This window comes from Puma concolor, unplaced genomic scaffold (genome assembly GCF_028749965.1).
Source record: "Puma concolor isolate L17-30 unplaced genomic scaffold, mPumCon1.1.hap2 unalloc_scaffold_34, whole genome shotgun sequence".
Taxonomy (NCBI): domain Eukaryota; kingdom Metazoa; phylum Chordata; class Mammalia; order Carnivora; family Felidae; genus Puma; species Puma concolor.
Genome location: NW_028240241.1, coordinates 295,919 through 311,072, shown reverse-complemented (window position 1 = coordinate 311,072; position 15,154 = coordinate 295,919). Strand labels below are relative to the sequence as shown.

Below are 15,154 nucleotides of genomic sequence, written 5' to 3'. Positions count from 1 at the left end.
AGGGGCAGAGAGAGAGGGAGACACAGAATCGGAAACAGGCTCCAGGCTCTGAGCCATCAGCCCAGAGCCCGACGCGGGGCTCGAACTCACGGACCGCGAGATCGTGACCTGGCTGAAGTCGGACGCTCAACCGACTGCGCCACCCAGGCGCCCCTGACTGAAGTTCTTCTGTAGCAATGCAATTTTCTTGGAGTTTATTGATAGCTTCACAGATGTTTTCTAAATATACAAAATGTAGAAAACTATTCAGCCACAGAATTTATGTGTCTTAAGCAATAATTAGCACCCAAAGTCTTTAGCAATTAGAAAACAAGTTTTATCTAATTATTATTACCTCATATGACTGCTTTTTTCTTCGTATTTCTGTTGTGTCTTACATTATACCTAAATATTTCCCATATAGCTCAAACAGAAAACAATCTTGAAGTTCTATAAATGTTTATAAACTACTTGTTTGGAGGAACAGCCTGTTCCAGTGACCCAGCCAATGCTGCTTGGTTCTGATTAAAATATAATGAACGAGTTCAAGAGATCACAACAACAAAGTGTTTAGTTTAAATTCCAGGATTCCAAGCAAACAATGAGAGTTCTTCCCCTTCCCATCATTTTAGGCTACCATGTTTTCAGTTCACAATCTTCAAAATCATACAATCTTCGCAGGAGATACACATGGCCATCGTGAGTCCCCTCATATCATGCACTGAGATAGGCATAGTATCACTTCTCTGTAATTCCCACCAAAAATGCATAGCCTGAACTTACGAAGAAATATAAGGAAAACCCAAAATGAGGGACATTTTACAAATTAACTAGTCAATACTCTTCGAAAGTGTCATGGTCATGAAATTATCCTAGGTCAGAGGAGACTAAGGGACACGTGACAACTGAATGTAATGTGTGATCCTAGATGAGACCTTGAACCAGGAAAAATACATTTATGGACCAATTGAAAAAACTTGAATAAGATCTTCAGAATATAAATAATATTGTATCAGTGTCAATTTCCTGATTTAGTTCACTGTACTGTGATTATACAAGATCTTAACACCTGGGAAAACGAGATGAAGAGTATATAGAAACGTCTTTCCCTTTGTGTAATTCTTATGATTTAAAAATTATCATAACAATGAAAAGTTAAAAATGTTTTTAAAATGTATATCCAATGACAGTCACATTTCAGAAATGTTCAATTACCATCAATTTATCTTGAGAAGTTATACCAGATAAACGATTTCACACTTCTCTTTACAAAGAATATTAAGTATGGCAAAGGTTGGCGACACCAGCAAGATAGATAAGCGCTTTCTTCCACAGGCTTCTTCTACCCAAGGGCTAAATGCCTACTACTCCACTGTTCCTTTAACAAGGGTTTTCATCTTACTGGAATATAAAGAACTCAGAATTAGGAATGAGGCACAGAGTAATAGTAGCGTATCGGTAAAGGAATCAGAAAGAACATTGTTGTGCCTCCTTAAAAGAGCACATTTTCTGTTCAACTGAGTTGTTTAAAATATGTATTACTGTGTAAGAACCACTAGTATTTCACTAAGCACTCATTTTAACAATTGCCTTCAATATTAAATGCAATAAAAAGATAAGTCTCTTTCAAGAAAATAAACAACTTAAGTAACTTCAGCCAAGGACTATAGGAAGGAGTATTTAATTAAGTTCCACACACAGGACTTCTGTGATAGAGGTACCACGGAAGGAGGAAACTATACATTGGTTGGAAAACCTTGCTCATCTTGGAGAAAGACCATAACGCCCTGGGGAACCAAACTGTAAAATAGTAGTTATTTTATCTTTCCTCATATTCCCATGTCCAAAAGAGATGATATCTGAAGCATTATCATATCATATTGGATATGGATATCATATATTTAAATGATGGAACCTGAACAAAAATTTCACATAGACTCCTTACATATTTAGCTTAAAAATTATAAAACAAGCATTTCCAAAAGAAAACAGGCCCTCTATTTCTAGGGAACTTGAGTGAGTTGGATTAATCTCTGAATAAACTTCTTGGTCAAAGTTAGGCATCTGAAAAAGGGAACACAACCATCTGAAAAGGCACAACTTAAAACCACAGTGTTACATACACTGGTCTATATACCAGAAGTGGTGATTACTCATTAGTATTGACAAATGAAATGCAAACAACGGTCTAATCAATGGTTAATTCAGCTTGTTTCTGTGATGACTCAAGAACTCCAGGACCTATATTTTGACTTACATATATGATACTGACCCAGAGCATTCACTGCAATCTTTTCTTTCGACGAAACCTGTTTTAGGAGGCTGGAATGCCTTCTCACAGCTGGCTTCTGAAGTTTGGGGGTACTAAAATGATCACTTTTATCCAGAGACTTTTTGAGGCTTGTGATGCTCTTCAAGCTATGTGACGTAGACTTTGAGTCATGAATTTCAATCTTCTCTGAACTTTTCTTAAAGTTTATGCCATCCTTTGAATATGGTTCCCAGAATCCTATATCACTGCTATCAACCCCATTTAGGATTTTTTTTCTTTGCAAAGGATTTTTTGATCTTTTAAATTCAAGGTAATCATTATCCTCCATAACTTTATGATATTGGAGGTGTTTTCTATTTAACTTTGGGAATAATGATGGTTCACGTAGTCTGGAAGAGAAACTGCTTTTCATCCTATACTGTGGATAACATTCTGATATATTTGATAACTTTCTGTTTGAAGTAGACTCATCCAAGGCTGATGATTCCATAACTGCTAAGCAAGAGAAACATATTTAATTATTCTATTTACCTGTACCATTTGTAATAGTTTTTAAAAAGTAACAACTAAGTCCTCATGAAAACTATTCAAGAAATTATCAATTGCTTAAATAAACACAGTTTAAAAAGTTAAATAAGGTTAATATGTTGAAAAACTAACAGAGCTGATAACTAAGACTGAAATATTAACTAGGTTAAATATAATCTTCTGGGGGCGCCTGGGTGGCGCAGTCGGTTAAGCGTCCGACTTCAGCCAGGTCACGATCTCGCGGTCCGGGAGTTCGAGCTCCGCGTCAGGCTCTGGGCTGATGGCTCGGAGCCTGGAGCCTGTTTCCGATTCTGTGTCTCCCTCTCTCTCTGCCCCTCCCCCATTCATGCTCTGTCTCTCTCTGTCCCCCCCAAAATAAATAAACGTTGAAAAAAAATTTTTAAATATAATCTTCTGGTTTAATATATTTAAATTCTTTTATCCAAAGCTATTTGAAGTTACACCAAATCAAAAGTGATAGCCTACTGAAGTTTGTAGTTCTCATTCCCCACTCTGCCAATTTTGAAAGATTATAGGCTAAATATGCCAATACAGCTACAAATCCCTTAGTTATGAGCATACTGAAGTATAAGGAAGTTGGAGTGGGGAAATTTTTACTTATAAAATCAGAATACAGGGGCACCTGGGTGGCTCAGTTCGTTGGGCATCCCACTTCGGCTCGGGTCATGATCTCACTGCTCATGGGTTTGAGCCCCACATTGGGCTCTGTGCTGACATCTCAGAGCCTGGAGCCTGCTTCAGAATCTGTCTCCCTCACTCTCTGCCCCTCCCCCACTCACGTTCTGTCTCCCTCTCTCTCAAAAATAAACATTAAAAAAATTGTTTTTAATTTAACATCAGAATACAAATATTTACTCTCCTAAAGATTCTCAGTACTTGTGGGAAAAAATAGTTTATATATAAAATAACCTCTTCAGAAAGATATTAATACAATGTCCCACTGGGGCTTCCTTTATAAAATTCATCTGACGGCTCAGAATAGTACCTTACATTTGAATAACACATTTTAAAGTATTTCAAATGTTATAATACTTGATTTTATGATAGACTATTATTCTCCTCTTAGAAGTTTAAAATATGTTTGATCATTGAAGGCAAAACTTATAAAACATTGTCCGAAGCTTTCAGTGTGTATAGTGGTAATACATAATAAAATTACAGCTTAACGGAGGGAGGGTAAAAAGGTCTATATAATGGTAAAACTTCTATATTCCACTTGAAGTGGTAAAATATTTATTTTAGTATACTAGAAAAGGTTAAGTATGTATACTATAATCCTTAAAACAACCACTGGAAAAATACAGAGATATAGTGAAAATACATATGGAATAAATTCACATACTAAAAAAATGCTCCCCAAAAAAGAAGGGATAAAATGGTTGAAAAACAGAGGAAAAAATAGAAAACAAATAATAATATGGTATACCTGGTCTGAATGTATAAGTAATTACATTACATATGATTTAAACACTCCAATTAAAATATAGGAATTATACAAATAAATACAAAAAACATCACCCAACTCTGTGTGGTTTACAAAACACTTCAAGACTGGTGATATAAGAAGGTTAAAAGTAAAAGGATGGAAAATACTTACCATCTAAGCACTAATCAAAAGAAAACTGGAGTTATATTAGAATCAGAAAAAGTAAACTTGAGAGAAAAGAAAATTACCAGTGATCACATACATATTGCATAATGATAAAAGAATCAGCTCACCAAGAAGATAGAACTATTCTAAATGTGAATTCACCTAGCAACAGAGCTTCAAAATGCATGAACCAAAACCTGACAAAACTGAACGGAGAAATAGACAAATCTACAATTATATTTGGAGACAATGTTCCTTTCTCTATAACAGAACTAGTAAAAAAAATCAGCAAAGAGGGGCGCCTGGGTGGCGCAGTCGGTTAAGCGTCCGACTTCAGCCAGGTCACGATCTCGCGGTCCGTGAGTTCGAGCCCCGCGTCGGGCTCTGGGCTGATGGCTCGGCGCCTGGAGCCTGTTTCTGATTCTGTGTCTCCCTCACTCTCTGCCCCTCCCCCGTTCATGCTCTGTCTCTCTCTGTCCCAAAAAAATAAATAAACGTTAAAAAAAAAAATTTTTTTTTAAAATCAGCAAAGATACAGAAGAATGAATAACATGAATTATTATGCATGGGAGTGGGTATGTGATTATTAGGAATATCTATGTCAGAAAAGAATAATTAATGAAAAAACTTCTACATCAAAGACAAAATTAGAATTCAAAATAAACTTTGTTTTTTTTTTTTTTTTAATTTTTTTTAACGTTTATTTATTTTTGAGACAGAGAGAGACAGAGCATGAACAGGGGAGGGTCAGAGAGAGAGGGAGACACAGAATCCGAAACAGGCTCCAGGCTCCGAGAGGTCAGCACAGAGCCCGATGCGGGGCTCGAACTCACAGACCGTGAGATGATGACCTGAGCCGAAGTCGGACGCTTAGCCGACTGAGCCACCCAGGTGCCCCTCAAAATAAACTTTGAAACGTTCAGGTAAAAATAGCAAATTGAACAGCCTTCAAACACTCCATTTAAATTTTTTTTTTTTCAACGTTTATTTATTTTTGGGACAGAGAGAGACAGAGCATGAATGGGGGAGGGGCAGAGAGAGAGGGAGACACAGAATCGGAAACAGGCTCCAGGCTCTGAGCCATCAGCCCAGAGCCTGACGCGGGGCTCGAACTCACAGACCGCGAGATCGTGACCTGGCTGAAGTCGGACGCTTAACCGACTGCGCCACCCAGGCGCCCCAAAACACTCCATTTAAACTAAGGAATTTGGGGGATGCCTCGGTGGTCCAGTCAGTTAGGTGTCCAACTTCAGCTCAGGCCATGATCTCGCGGTTTGTGAGTTGGAGCCCCACATCAGGCTCTGTACTAACAGCTTGAAGCCTGGAGCCTGCTTTGGATTCTGTGTCTTCCCCTCTCTCTGCCCTCCCCGGCTCGCTCTCTCTCTCTCTCTCTCTCTCTCAAAAATAAACTAAAGGAATTTTTAAACCATCACAAATCCATAATAACAAAAAGAAGAGGAAAAGAAACTACTACAATTAAATTTTGGAATCTGGAAAGCGGATGAACTTAGTAGACCTGAAAAGGCTGAACCATAAGGCAGAATGGGGAAAGCCAAGAAGCAACCCAATTCATAACACAAAAACTCCAAAAGCTCATAAATTAGTAGCATTTAGGTACGTCTAAAAGTGAGGGTAAGAGTGAAGCTAAAAAGAAAGAACTGGTTAAAATCCCTTTAAGTAGTAATTTGATACCTAGGGTCTCTTCACACGGCCAGATATTCACTTTTATCCACTGGGCACAGCCAGTTATTGATCTTCTCCTACTCCAGCAGGAAAGTGACAATTCATCAGAAAGGGTTAAACACAAGGTCTCTGGATTATGGAATACTAAACACAATAGAGGGTAGGAGTGTTACCTGCAAAACTCGGAGGGAGGCTTACACTGAATAATGGGAACTTCAGTCTTTCGTCTTATTTAACACCTGGAATTCTATGAAGCAAGGCTATACCTCCGGGAAGGATATTCAAAGTTTCTTTGAACACTCTGACCATCTCAAAAGGAAATATACCCTAAAGACAGTCATATTAAGGGTTTTCCAGGCAAATAGCCCAGCCAGACCAGCCGATGATAGCAGGGTTTCTCAATCTCAGCAGTACTGGCATTTTGAGACAGATACTTCTTTTTTTTTCTTTTTTTTTTTAAATTTTTTTTCAACGTTTATTTATTTTTGGGACAGAGAGAGACAGAGCATGAACGGGCGAGGGGCAGAGAGAGAGGGAGACACAGAATCGGAAACAGGCTCCAGGCTCTGAGCCATCAGCCCAGAGCCCGACGCGGGGCTCGAACTCACGGACTGCAAGATCGTGACCTGGCTGAAGTCGGACGCTTAACCGACTGCGCCACCCAGGCGCCCCAGAGACAGATACTTCTTTATTGAGAGAGCTGTCCTGTGTATTGTAGGATACTCAGAAGCATCCCTGGCCTCTCATCACTTGATGCCAGTAACACAGATTGTGATGACCAAAAATGTCTCCAAATGTTTCCAAATGTTCCTGGGGGAAGGGGAAGTTCAGGGTGGGGGGTGGGGGAAATCTCCAAATCATCTCTGGTTAAGAATCACTATCCTACAGCTCATAATCAGCTAGTTTTGCCCTCAGTCTCAGAGCTTCCAAATAGCTTTTGAGTTCACCATTCTCAAATATGAGTAGACAACCAAAGATCACCAGACATTTGAGGAACAGTTCTACAATGAAAAACAAACAGAAAAAAATACCTTGGAGGAGACAGAATATGAATGAAAAAGGAAATCTCGAAAGCACTGCAACAGAAGTTCGTAGTTGCAACAGAAGATATTGTTTGTGGAACAATAGAAATGCCCATGAAATAAGAGGAGGCTATTATAATACAATAACAGAGGGGAAAGAAATTATTGGAAATTTAAAAGTACAAATGAAAAACGAAATAGAAGCATTGGAAGATAAATTTAAGGAACTCTCTCAGAAGCCACCTGGGTGGCTCAGTCAGTTAAGCATCCGACTCTTGATTTCAGCCCAGGTCATGATCTCACAGTCGTGAGACTGAGCCCTATGTTGGGTTCTGCGCTGGGTGTGGAGCCTGCTTAAGACTCCCTCTCCCTCTCCCTTTGCCCCTCTTCCACTCCCACTCGTGTAATAAATATAAATAAATAAATAATAAATAAATAAAGCATAACAAAGAGATAAGAGAAAAAGGTTAAAAAAAAAAAAAAAGGAATCATCCCATTATGTCACATATCCAAATATCAAGATTTCCACAGAGACAGAAAAAATAGAGGAAAGGAAATCATCAACAAATTATTTTAATTTTCCAGAATCAAAGGACGCTGTATTCAGCACAATCGTTACAAAGAAACTTCTTTCCAGGAGACTTTCAGAAGACTAGAAAATATCCTATATGCTTGAAAAAAAAAAAAAATCAGTGTCAAAGTCAAGAGTCAGAAAATTTTGCACTTCAATGGCAATACTGAAAACTAGAAAACATAGAAAATTATTTACAATCTAGAATTCTGTACCCAAACCATCCATAAAATACGAAGACAGAATCTGTCATAGGAGGAGAGAAGTGAAAAGTCTCCAGCATGTTAATGAAGAAAGATCTCAAGATGACAGTTGCACACAAAATGTAGAGGGCAACAAATTCATACTGAAGAACATCAAAATACTCTAAAGAAGATTTCTTCAAGAAGACAAAACTACTAGAATACCTTGTGCAGACAAACTTACGAAGAGGATATTTAGACAGTTGGCAGAGTTTAAGCTTCAATCAGTAATATATATACTTTTTTTTTAAACCAAGCAAATAAGTAAGTAAGACAACTCAAAGAGGGAAAAATTGTACAGAAAGAGAAAGTAGCCACAAGATACTTACATGTGGCTCAGCAGTGAATAGTGTGTACATAAATATATTCACATAAATACAGAATTAAAACTTACTCAATTACCCTATGACTATATTAGGAGGATGGATAGGTATGGGAAGTGGATGTGGTGGGGACAGGGAAAATGAAACAGAGCTAAATCCTTATTTTTCATATTAGGGAGTTTACTAGGTCTACCCAAAATTTAAAAAAATCAACAAGAAGCAATACAAACATGTTATTTACAGTCATGAAAACAAATATCAGGTAATCAGCTAAAATGTTTGCCTCTGGAGAAACTGAGGAAAGGATCAGGCAAGAGGCTGCTCTATTTGTAGCAAGTTTATTAGAACTATATAATTCTTTTTTTTTAATCTTTTGAAATCTTTATTTATTTTTGAGAGAGGCAGAGACAGACTGTGAGCAGGGGAGGAAGAGAGAGAGAGGGAGACACAGAATCCGAAGCAGCTGAGGATCTCACGAACCGTGAGATCACGACCTGAGCTGAAGTCAGACGCTCAACCAACTGAGCCAAATTGAGCTTAAAATTATACACATAGATAATCTTGACCAAAGGATGTCCGGACAGAGAAAGAAAAGGGAGTGACACCATGTGCAACAGGAAGAGATTTTTAAAAACGTACTTAATGAAGAAAAACAAAACTAATCATGAATGATACTGAATAATATACTAAAAACAATTTTTAAAAAATGTTTTAATGTTTATTTATTTTTGAGACAGACAAAGCACAAGCAGGGGAGGGTCAGAGAGAGAAAGGGAGACACAGAATCTGCCTCAGCCTCCAGGCTCTGAGCAGTCAGCACAGAGCCTGATGAGGGGCTTGAGCTCACGGACCATGAGATCATGACCTGAGCCGAATTTGGACATTTAACTGACTGAGCCACTCAGGCACCCCTATATTAAAAATTTTTAACTGTCAATGTCAGGATGTCAGAATGACCCACAAGTTGCAAATTACGTTTTTTTTTCTTAGTGTTATTATTTTGTTTTAAAGTTGACTTCATGTTGCAAAATATTAAGGGAAAGATAAAAGAAAATTATGGTAGTTACATAATCAATACTGATTAGGTATGTTTAGGATTTAAACTTTTATCTAAAGAGTTAGAGTTTAGAGTTATCTATGGGGGGGGGGTGCACACGGGTGGGTCAGTCGGTTAAGCGTCCAACTTCAGCTCAGGTCGTGATCTCGCAGTGTGTGAGTTCGAGCCCCGCGTCGGGCTCTGTGCTGGCAGCTCAGAGCCTGGAGCCTGTTTTGGATTCTGTGTCTCCCCCTCTCTTTCTGCCCCTCCCCCGCTCACGCTCTGTCTCTCTTGCTCTCAAAAAATAAATAAAACATTAAAAAAAAAATTTTAAAGAGTTAGAGTCATGGGGTCAGAGAAGGCTTTCAGAGTCCATATGATAAAACCTACAAATTAGGATTTAATTTAAAGGCAACTTATTTATAAATAATACTTGCTGTAGCAACGAGAGCTCACTTACAAAAATCTTCATACTGGTGCTGTAGTTCATCCAAAATAAATAGAATATCTCTAATATCCACCATGTGGTTACCTGTAATAGAAAGAGTAAGTTCAAGTACTGTTATTTCTTTTTTGAACACAAATCTAGTTTCCATCCCATTCTAATACAAAAACAACACAGAGATGTGTGAAAGTAGGAACAGAGGTTGTGAATAATATCTAGAATTGTTAATAGCTCAGTACACACTGAAACATAAAAGACCATTATTGTCTTTTTCCCTTAATAAAAGAGTTTCCCATCAAAAGAAATTAGTCACATTTTAAGCTCCACAGCTAGGTAATCAGGTTAATATTTCATTCATTTAATAAATAGTGTTTTGAGAATTTACTATAGGTAGAATTTCAAGTTTTAGCTCTTTTGTCTTTCTCACTGGATTGTGAGCTCTTCAAGAGTACAGGATGTCATTTGTTTCCCCAATGCCTAGCAAATTATATACTTCCTAGCACTTAAAAACTAATTTTTTTGAGGGGCACCTGAGTGGCTCAGTCAGTTGAGTGTTTGACTCTTGATTGGGGCTCAGGTCATGATCTCAGAGTTCATGGGTTCGAGCCCCACGTTGGGCTCTGCGCTGACAGTGCAGAGCCTGCTTGGGATTCTCTCTTTCCTTCTCTCTCTGCCCCTCTCCCACTTGCACTGTCTCTCTCTCAAAATAAATAAACAGACTTTAAAAAAATTATTTTTTAAAAATTATTTTTGATAAAACAGGGAGGGGGACAAAACATAAGAGACTTGTAAACATGGAGAACAAATTGAGGGTTACTGGAGGGGTTGTGGGAGAGACGGTGGGCTAAATGGGTAAGGGGCACTAAGGAATCTACTCCGGAAGTCATCCTTGCGCTACATACTAACTAATTTGGACGTAAATTTAAAAAAATAAAAAATTAAATTAAAAAAATATTTTTGAATGAATAAATATACTAAAGGCTGTAAAGAATCATGCAATGTCTACATTGTGGATAGCAGTAAACCATTTACTTGGCGTCTTACACATGTACAGCACTCCCATAATTATAACTTCCTACCATTCCTGCCCTTGCCTCTGTCTCAAACCATTTTCCTTCTTGGACAGTGTATGACAGAGAATGGGGTCAGAGACAGTGACCTCAAATAATGTTGTTCCAATTGGACACCCAATAGTTCTTGCCTCCAAATGTCTGGCTTCGCTTGACATCCAAGGTGAGTGAGAAAGACCAGGTGTTGACTTACCTACTTATAAAAATACTAGGGGGGCGCCTGGGTGGCGCAGTCGGTTAAGCGTCCGACTTCAACCAGGTCGCGATCTCGCGGTCCGTGAGTTCGAGCCCCGCGTCGGGCTCTGGGCTGATGGCTCAGAGCCTGGAGCCTGTTTCCGATTCTGTGTCTCCCTCTCTCTCTGCCCCTCGCCCGTTCATGCTCTGTCTCTCTCTGTCCCAAAAATAAATAAAACGTTGAAAAAAAAAATTTAAAAAAAAAATACTAGGTTCGTTCTTCAGCCTATGCCTAAAAAATCAACTATTCAGTTATAAGCATAAGCAAAGACCCTGAAAAGAAGATGCCAGTTTTTAAAGTGCCTTTTGAGTCCAAGAATTATTATATACACTATGGTTTCGGTGTTGGGTAAGATTGCTTCATTCTGCTTCTTTAAAAATTGGTAAGCTATGTCAGGTCCAGGACTTTAAATCACTGCAAAGCAAGTAAGTATTTGACCAACCAAAGAAGTGCTAGCCCAATTGATGTTAAGTTGTCTTCTGATTAGAACTGCTTCTTACATTCTGGGTTTTTGTTTTGTTTTGTTTTGTTTTGTTTTGTTTTGTTTTGTTTTAATTTTTAATGTTTCTTTATTTTTGAGAGAGACAGAGACAGAATGCAAGTGGGTTGGGGCAGAGAGAGAGGGAGACACAGAATCTGAAGCAGGTTCCAGGCTCTGAGCTGTCAGCACAGAACCTGACATGGGGCTTGAACTCATGAGCCACGAGATCATGACCTGAGCCGAAGTTGGACGCTTAACTGACTGAGCCACCCAGGCGCCACTCTTACATTCTGTTTTTTTATTTTCTTGGTACTTATTCTCATTCTGTTCTTGGTTGTGGTTCTAACACCCCAGTGAACTTCTGGAACTTCTGTAGAGTCCATATCCCAAGTTCTTAGATCAAAGCATAAGTCCTAAAATCATTCAAGGCTTCAGCCCTCAAACTCCTGAATTTGATCAGTGAAAAGTATTCTGTTGGATCATCCATAAATTAATCCAATGGAGAAGGCTGTATTGTTTATATCTGGTCTCTACTTAAAGAACTCCCCTTTCTGGAAAGAGGTCCAACATTGCAGTGAGCATGCAGTAGCCAACCATTTACAGATTTACTAGCTCTCGCTCAAATTTATTCCTTCTTCTATGCAATGACAAACATTTCTCACACACCTCTAAGACAAATACTATCCATTTATATAGTCTCTGGTGGCCAAATAAGCATTACAGAATCTGAAATTACTATTTTGACCCCTACCTAGCTTATCAAAACCTCAATGAATAATTCCTGGTTGAGACTGAGACAATCAGTATAGTTACAGGTAGCATTTACTTCATAAGAGAAGTTCAAAACAGCTTCCCACTCTTACATTTGTCCTTCTGGAGGAAGCTCATATTGGAACTTTCCTTTCCATTCAACCTGGAAAATGTAACTATCTAATGTGAAAAAAAATTATCCTCATCATCAAAGTCATATTCAGGGCAACATTACTTTGAAGGTGTAAAATGACTATTAACACATTTCCATAATCTCCACAATAGCTCCACAATATCAAAGACCTTCTCATCAAAAATCGTGCTAGTTACTACTTTTCACCCAGTTCAATTACTAGATCGGTAAATACCACGAGAGAAAAAACTACTGCACCAATATCCTATCTCAGAAACCAAACTACCAGAACTGTCACACAGTGATTTTCCATATTCCTCTTGCCAGATCTTAATGAAGCAAATGCTTGTTGGACTTCCTTGCAAATTCCAGCGGCATTCCTCTTCATCATGCATACTCATGAAGATATTCTCCATGGTATCAGTATTGCTCCAAAAAACCAAACCAAATACAAAAACAAGATGTTAAAACAGTACCTATACCAGGGTGCTACGGCTTCCACTAGTGGGATAACTGACTTATATCACTCCTTACTTCAAAATTCTGTCACAGAAGAATCCATATCCACTACCGGGGTAACCCAAAACTTTTGGCATTCTGAGGGTGTCCTTTCCTTTAATGTTTAAGTAAAATAGCCCCGACCCCACACCATACATTATATGAACAGCAATCAATACTCCCTCCAAAATTTGAAGATTCCTGAGTGCTTTATACGCTGGCAGTTGATTTTCGTTTTGTTTTCTATTCCCGTGGACTCCTGATCTCTCTCACATTATCACATCCTATAGGTGCTATCTTCTCTCCACCCCAAGCCTACCTAACACAGAACCTACAGACCTTTTTCCTTGAAAAAGAAAATAGACCCACCATATGACTAACACAAGGCTATTGTATATAACCAACTCTTACTAGATAACTTGAAATTAATGAGAGTCAGGGATTTCTTTATAGCACAGCAAGCACTACATAGTATTGTCCTAGAGTTCTACAGCCACTCTCTATTGATTGCTAGAACCCCATCCACTCTCAGGTTCCCTCAGTGTTCCTCTTCCAGCTGCCGATTAGCCACTGTTGTATTCTAAGTTCCTGTCGTTTTCTTATATAGAGTACTTTACCTTACCTTTTTGCTCAAACTAGGTATCTCCCAATAGGCTTTAGCTCTCATAATCAAACATACCTGTTAAAATGATTTTCCTAGTCAAAAGACAAGGACCTCCCCAATGAGGAATTTTACCTTAAGTCACAGCCAGGTTATTAAAAATGACAAAATGAAAAAATCTTATTCTCTCTGGTTGGAGGAGATGGAGTGAAGGGTGAGACTTATTAATTCATTCAACATATATTTGTTGAGCAGTTAATATGTGCCATAAGCACTGTATGGAGTACTGAGGATACAATATTGAGCAAAAGTACACATGATATCTGCTTTCTTGGTATTTCGTCTTATCTGAGATACAGATCTTCACAAAACAATAAGAAATAGGGGTACCTGGGTGGCTCAGTCGGTTGGGCATCTGATTTTGGCTCAGGTCGTGATCTCGTGGTTTGTGAGTTCGAGCCCCGCATTGGGCTCTGTGCTGACAGCTCAGAGCCTGGACCCTGCTTCAGATTCTGTGTCTTCCTCTCTCTCCCTGCCCCTCCCTCACTCACACTCTATTTCTCTCTCTCAAAAATAAACATTGAAAAACTTTTTAAAAAATATAAGAAATAAAAGTTGCAACTGTGATTAGTGCTGTGAGAGTGTATGAGAACTTGACCTAGTCAGAAAAGTCATGGAAGCATCCTTAAAGAATAGAGTTGAGTTTAGATCCAAAGTATAAGTAGTAATTCACTAGGAGGGGAAGAATGCTCCAGGAAAAGAAAAGACTATATGTAAAGGCTATGGCAGGAGGAAGCCTGGTATATCACTGAAACTCTAAGAAGGCACAGTAAGCAAAGCAGAATGTGGTCTGAGATGAAGCTGGAGATCTAAGGTAAAGGCCAGACATTGCAAGTCCTTGTACGTGACCTTAAAGGGCTCTTCATCCCAAGAAGTATTATTAGAGTTTATGCAAGGAGGTAACATGATCAGATGTGTGGGGTTTTTTTATTTTTTTTATTATGTTTATTTATTTTTGAGAGGGGAGGAGGGGCAGAGAGAGAGAGGGAGACAGAATCCCAAGCAGGCTCCAGGCTCCGAACTGTCAACACAGAGCCCAACATGGGGCTTGAAACCACAAGCCTGAGATCATAACTTGAGCCAAAGTCGGACACTTAACTGACTGAGCCACCCAGGCACCCCACAGATGTGTGTTTTGAAAAGATCATTCTGTCCATAGTGTTAAGGGGGATAAGACTGGGTGTGGGTGGGGGCACCTGGGTGGCTCAGTCGGTTGAGCGTCTGACTTCGGCTCAGGTCATGATCTCACAGCTCGTGAGTTCGAGCCCCCCGTTGGGCTCTGTGCTGACAGCTCAGAGCCTGGAGCCTGCTTCGGATTCTCCCTCTCTCTCTGCCCCTAACCCACTCGCATTCTGTCTCTGTCCCTCTCAAAAATAAATAAACATTAAAAAAAAAAAAAAGACTGGATGTGGGTGGACTTGTTAGGATGAACAGTGATGGTCCTAAGGAAAAATTATGGTAACTCGGACTAAGGTAATGGTGGAAAATAGAGAGATTTAAGAGATATCTAGAAGTTTAAAATAATAGTAATTCACAACGGTTGCATGAGGAGAACAGAGAAAACAGAGTTGCCAAGGATAATTCCCAGGTTTCTGCTTCCTATTTCTTGAGAC

General features: G+C 38.9%; 1 protein-coding gene across 1 annotated transcript in view; it reads right to left on the bottom strand.

Annotated features, from left to right (window-relative positions):
- LOC147571276 (EF-hand calcium-binding domain-containing protein 13-like) overlaps positions 1-15,154 on the bottom strand; it is a 155,482-nt gene that overhangs the window by 99,218 nt on the left and 41,110 nt on the right. The window contains 3 exon segments of the mRNA XM_086696466.1: positions 181-219; positions 2,252-2,746; positions 9,729-9,800. Of these exon segments, the coding sequence (XP_086552592.1) occupies positions 181-219; positions 2,252-2,746; positions 9,729-9,800 (606 nt within the window).